This window comes from Sus scrofa, chromosome 7, assembly GCF_054392235.1.
Source record: "Sus scrofa isolate SSC_HxYL_T2T_F1_AM1 chromosome 7, Sscrofa_HxYL_maternal_Yorkshire_Landrace_v2.0, whole genome shotgun sequence".
Taxonomy (NCBI): domain Eukaryota; kingdom Metazoa; phylum Chordata; class Mammalia; order Artiodactyla; family Suidae; genus Sus; species Sus scrofa.
In genome coordinates this window covers 87972073-87978150 of record NC_139389.1, presented here as the reverse complement: position 1 = coordinate 87978150, position 6078 = coordinate 87972073, and the positions used below count along the sequence as shown (strand labels likewise).

Here is a 6078-nt window from a genome sequence, read left to right as displayed (position 1 = left end):
GTTTTCTAAGGTACCTCCATACTGTTCTCCACAGTGTTTGTACCAGCTTACATTCCTACCAACAGTGCAGGAGGGTTCTGTTTTCTCCACATCCCCTCCAGCATTTGTTCTTTGTGGACTTGTTAATGATGGCCATTCTGACTGGTGTGAGGTGATACCTTATAGGAGTTTTGATTTGCATTTCTCCAAAAAATCAGAGATGTTGAGCATTTTTTCTTGGGCCTGTAAGCCATCTGCATATGTTTTTTGGTGAAATGTCTATTTAGTTCTATTTAGTTCTTTTGCCCATTTTTCAATTGGGTCATTTTTTTTTTTTTTTAATGTTGAGTTGTATGACCTGTCTGTATATTTTAGAGATTAAGCCCTTGTCAATCGTGTCATTTGAAACTATTTTCTCCTATTCTGTAAGTTGTCTTTTTGTTTTCTTTTTGGTTTCCTTTGCTGTGCAAAAGCTTTTCAGTTTGATTAGGTCCCCTTGGTTATATGACCCAGCAATCCCACTCTTGGGCATATATCCGGACAAAACTTTCCTTAAAAAAGACACATTCACCTGCATGTTCATTAGCGATAGCCAAGACATGGAAGCAACCCCAAGGTCCATCGCAGATGATTGGATTAGGAAGACGTGGTATATGTACACTATGGAATACTACTCAGCCATAAAAAAGAACAAAAAATGCCATTTGCAGCAACATGGATGAAAGTAGAGACTCTCATCCTGAGTGAGGTAAGTCAGAAAGAGAAAGACAAATGCCATATGATATCACTTATATCTGGATCTAATATATGGCACAAGTGAACCTTTCCACAGAAAAGTATATCATGGACATGGAGAAGAGACTTGTGGTTGCCAAGGGGGAGGAGGAGGGAGTAGGATGGATTGGGAGTTTGGGGATAATAGATGCAGACTATTTCCTTTGGAATGGATTAGCAATGAGATCCTGCTGTGTAGCACTGGGAACTATGTCTAGTCACTTATGATGGAGTATGATAATGTGAGAAAAAGGAATGTATAAATTTATGCGTAACTGGGTCACCATGCTGTACAGTAGGAAAAAAAAGGTTAAAAAAATAAAAAGATAAGCCAATAGATTATAATCAACTATAAAATCGACATTTAACCATGAATTTACTGGAAGAACAGTATCATATGGCTCAAACTAAGAAATGCATATAAGCCCAGAGATGAACAATTTATGGATAAAAACTAAAATCAAGCATCTTTCTATTTTTCCTTTTTTAAAGTTGTATTGAAGTATAGTTGATTTACAATGTTGTGATCATTTCTGCTGTACAACAAAGCTGATTCAGTTTTACATACGTATACATACATCCATTCTTATACAGATTCTTTTCCCATGTAGATTATCATAGAATATTGGGTAGATTTCCCTGTGCTATATGACAGGTCACTGTTGGCCAGTCATTTCATAACCGCAGTGTGCATATGACACTCCAAAACCCCCCAGGCCATCCCTCCCCGCCACCTGTCCCCTTTGGTAACCATGTTTGTTTTCCAAGTCTGAGATGTATGTTTTAAAAATGAGTTTCTTATATATTTTTTCCTTGCAAAGTCTTTTTTTCAAATGTTTATTATTCATATATTTAGTAGCATTTATTTTTGTTTCTATGTAGGAGGAATAATGCCTTCCCCAGTTGGAAGAACTATGGATACTTAATTCTTTTGTGAACATTGATGTTGTTACCACTATTTTCTTTTTATCAACAGGGGTACAGTAGGTACCCCTTACAGTTTAAATTTTAGCTTACATATTGTTATTACTCTAAGCAAAATTTTTTGAAGTCAGATTATTCATCTCAAATTAAGGAAATTTTTGAACTTTCAGAATCTATTTCAAATGCGTCTTCTAGAGCAATTGTGTCAATTTTACTGTCATTATCAGTGTATGAGTATGGCCTATTCCTTACAGCCTTATCCAAGATAAATTATCATTTTAAAACCTTTGAAATCTGTCAGTACAAAATAGTATCTTAAGGCAATCTTATTTCCATTTTTTTATTACTAATGAGGGTTTTACTTTTCATATGATTATTGGCTATTAGGGTTTCTTCTTTGTCAGTAGTCTTAAATGTTTTGCTCATTTTAAAGTTGGAATACCATAAATCAATTATATGCTAATTAAGAAATAAAATTATAAAAGTAAAAAGTAAAATCGGTATACCATACATTCATCTTTATCTGTTTGGAAGAACTGATTTCTTAATAAAAATGTTAATCATCTGTCTAATATTTTATAACTTATTTTACTTTTATTTTTATAGTGTCTATAGCTCCATGTAAGATATCTATATGTATACCTTTATTCACTAGCTTTATATTTCTGTCCATACTTGTGTATAATATGAACTTAATATTTTAGATACTGTCAATTATTATTTTCTCCCTGATTTGTTAATAAGGAATATGCTCAGAATGAATTTCCCATCTTAATGTTTTAAGTGTTCTAATGTTTTAATTTTCTATGTTAATGTGAATAATCCTTTACTTTCTCTTGGTTTGTTTTCTGATTTTAAAGTTTTAATATCCCTCTGAAACTTCCTTGAGCTTATGCTGAGAGGCAATGATCTACATTTTGCAAGGCTTACCTGTTGTGCCAACACCATTGGTTAAATAGTTCACCATGTCCATATTGATGTGATATGATTCTTCAGGAGTCTCTTGAGGTCACTCTAAGTTTATTCTAGCCCTCTCATTTCCATTCTTTACATTCAAGTTTGTGTAGCTGTTTGAAAGCAGAAATAGGATAAGCTACTGCTGAATATCATCAAATTTTCTATTGTTCTTAGAATAAAAAGCAAAGTTCTTATCCTAGAGGCAAGATTCTATCCTACTAGGACTATTACTCCAGTCTGATCTCAGGCATTCAATATCACATTCAACTAGTCTTTTAGGCTCAGGGTCTTTGCACATGGCATTTCCAAATTCTGGACCATATTTAACTTTCAGTAATAACTCCATATTTATCAGAATCTAAACAGGCGCGAAGCACAACTGCAATGACTTGCATTGTACTCATACTCCTCTGTACTCTTCCTTTAAATTAATTGTCAGAGTTGTATCTACATATATAGTCATTTAATATCCAGGCTTACCATTAGGCAATATACCCGAAAAAGTCAGAATTAGTGTTTCACCTCAGAACTTGACATAGTACATGGAGCATGGTAGAGGTTCACTAGGAATAGCAGTTAAACTTAGTAGGTATATTAGCGAAGGATAAATCTCTGTATGAATTTTTCAAAACATCTTAATGGCTACCAGTTAAGATTTATTCTTAAAACCAGATTTAAATAAACGTTTTTATCTGTTTATTTAAACATTAATTTTTGATAAATCCTTTGGTTAGTATTTTCTTTTTGGTCTATAGGTGTCACCAGATAAAGCCAATGTACAAAACAAATTACTCTTTGGTGTCTGAATTCATATTCCTGGGACTTTCTCCCTCCAGGCCAGTACAGGATTTCCTCCTTGCCTTCTCTACAGTGTGTTATGGAACAATTGTTCTAGGGAACCTCCTTGTTGTGTTTGCAGTGATCTTTGAGCCTCATCTACATTCCCCCATGCACTTCCTTTTAGCCAACCTCTCCTTTATTGATTTGTGTTTTTCTACCTTAACAGTTCCTAAGACGCTTTCTGATCTGTGCTCTGCGTGCAAAACCATATCCTTTCAGGGGTGTGTCTTCCAGATATTTGTCCTTCACATCCTGGGTGGATCTGAGATGTTGCTGCTTACTGCCATGGCCCTAGACCGATATGTGGCCATATGTAAGCCCCTGCATTACCTGACCATCATGAGCCCCCGGATGTGCCTTTTGCTTCTGTGTGGCACTTGGGCTATTGGCCTCCTTCACGCAGTGGTCCAGTTAGCTTTTGTGGTCCATCTGCCGTTTTGTGGTCCTAATGAAATAAATAGCTTTTACTGTGATCTTCCTCGGTTTATCAAACTTGCCTGCATAGACACCTACAGAATGGAATTCATGGTTACCGCCAACAGTGGGTTCATTTCTATGGGTGCCTTCTTCTTACTGATTGTCTCCTATGTTTTCATCCTGGTGACGGTATGGAAACGCTCCTCAGGCGGTTTGTGCAAGGCTCTCTCTACTCTGTCGGCTCACATCAGTGTGGTGATTTTGTTCTTTGGGCCATGCATCTTTGTTTACATGTGGCCATTTCCCACGGTGCCGGTGGACAAGTTCCTTGCCATTTTGGACTTTATGATTACGCCCCTCCTGAATCCTGCCATTTACACATTGAGAAACAAGGACATGAGGATGGCAGTGAGGAGACTGAGTAGTCAGCTCTTGAGCTGGCAGAAGATCTCCTAAATAACTCATGAGAATGCAAGTGGGTTCATTCTGTAAGGAGTACTATAAAAATTAAAATATGATACCATCTTGAGACAATTTGTCTTTTCTTCAGCAGCTCAAAAAGCTTAGTTCATTTTAAGTTAAATATGCTATTATGTATTTGATTATCTACAAGCTATTTTATAGTTTTAAGATTTTAAAATATAGAAAATAGAAAATATTCTTTGCATGACTTACATTTTAAATATTCCACAGAACGTCTTGAATTTTTTAATGAACTCAATGCCACAGTGAGGTATTTGTGTATCTACTCGTTGTTGCTATTTTCTTCTGTAATTGGTTGAAAAAGTCTCAACTAAAAAATAATGTTGGTTTCTGTTGTAAGTATTTTTGGCCTAGAAATGCAGGATTATTTTCTATATTGATTCTGGTTTGTTGTTACTTCTGTTTCTTTCTTACTTTGTTACTTATGTAAATAGATATACTCAGTTATGTGAATATAATTTTTGAAGAATATTTAACTTCATTATTGGATTAAATATATTCTAATATTCACATATGCCAAAATAAAATGGACAAACAGTTAAACAATTATTTATGTTTGAGATCATTTTAAGATCTGGAGTGTAAGAAGGCAAAATTATGTCTTTATTCTTTCAACATTACTTTTAACTATTCTCTTTAAATATGTACTGATTGTAAAAAAGAATGAATTAAGATTTAATAGACATTTATCCAAAGAAAATACAGAGGGCCAACAAGCACGTGAAAAAAATGCTCAACATCACTGATTATTAGATAAATGCAAATCAAAACTAATGAGGTACCACCTCACAGAATAGCCATCATTAACAAGTCAAAAATAACCAATGCTGGAGAGGGTGTGAAGAAAAGGGAACCCTCACTATTGGTGGGAATGTAAATTGATACAACCACTATGGAAAACAGTGTAGAAGTACCTCAGAAAACTAAATATAGAATTACCATATGTCCCAGCAATCCCACTATTTGGTATATACCTGGACAAAACTTTCATTGAAAAGGATACATGCGCCCCTGTGTTCGTAGCAGCACTATTCACAATAGCCAAGACAGGGAAACAACCTAAATGTCCATCAACAGATGAAATGGATTAAGAAAATGTGGTAGGAGAAAAGGGAACCCTCCTGCACTGCTGGTGGGAATGTAAACTGGTACAGCCACTATGGAGAACAGTCTGGAGATACCTTAGAAATCTATACATAGAACTTCCATATGACCCTGCAATCCCACTCTTGGGCATCTATCCGGACAAAACTCTACTTAAAAGAGACACGTGCACCCGCATGTTCATTGCAGCACTATTCACAATAGCCAGGACATGGAAACAATCCAAATGTCCATCGACAGATGATTGGATTCGGAAGATGTGGTATATATACACAATGGAATACTACTCAGCCATAAAAAAGGATGACATCATGCCATTTGCAGCAACATGGATGGAAGTAGAGAATCTCATCCTGAGTGAAATGAGCCAGAAAGACAAAGACAAATACCATATGATATCACTTATAACTGGAATCTAATATCCAGCACAAATGAACATCTCCTCAGAAAAGAAAATCATGGACTTGGAGAAGAGACTTGTGGTTGCCTGATGGGAGGGGGAGGGAGTGGGAGGGTTCGGGAGCTTGGGCTTATCAGACACAACCTAGAATAGATTTACAAGGAGATCCTGCTGAATAGCATTGAGAACTATGTCTAGAT

The 6078-nt window shown here is 35.8% G+C and overlaps 1 protein-coding gene across 1 annotated transcript; it reads left to right on the top strand.

The window, feature by feature from the left end:
- Positions 1–1120: 1120 nt before the first annotated feature.
- LOC146401726 (olfactory receptor 4F6-like) lies at positions 1121–4347 on the top strand. The gene has a single exon (XM_084970425.1). The coding sequence runs from the start codon at positions 3409–3411 to the stop codon at positions 4345–4347; it is 939 nt and encodes a 312-aa protein (XP_084826551.1). The 5' UTR covers positions 1121–3408.
- The last annotated feature ends 1731 nt before the right edge of the window (positions 4348–6078 follow it).

Excerpts from the sequence above, each read along its gene's own strand:
- LOC146401726 (XM_084970425.1), top strand. The coding sequence starts at position 3,409 with ATGTACAAAACAAATTACTCTTTGGTGTCTGAATTCATATTCCTGGGA.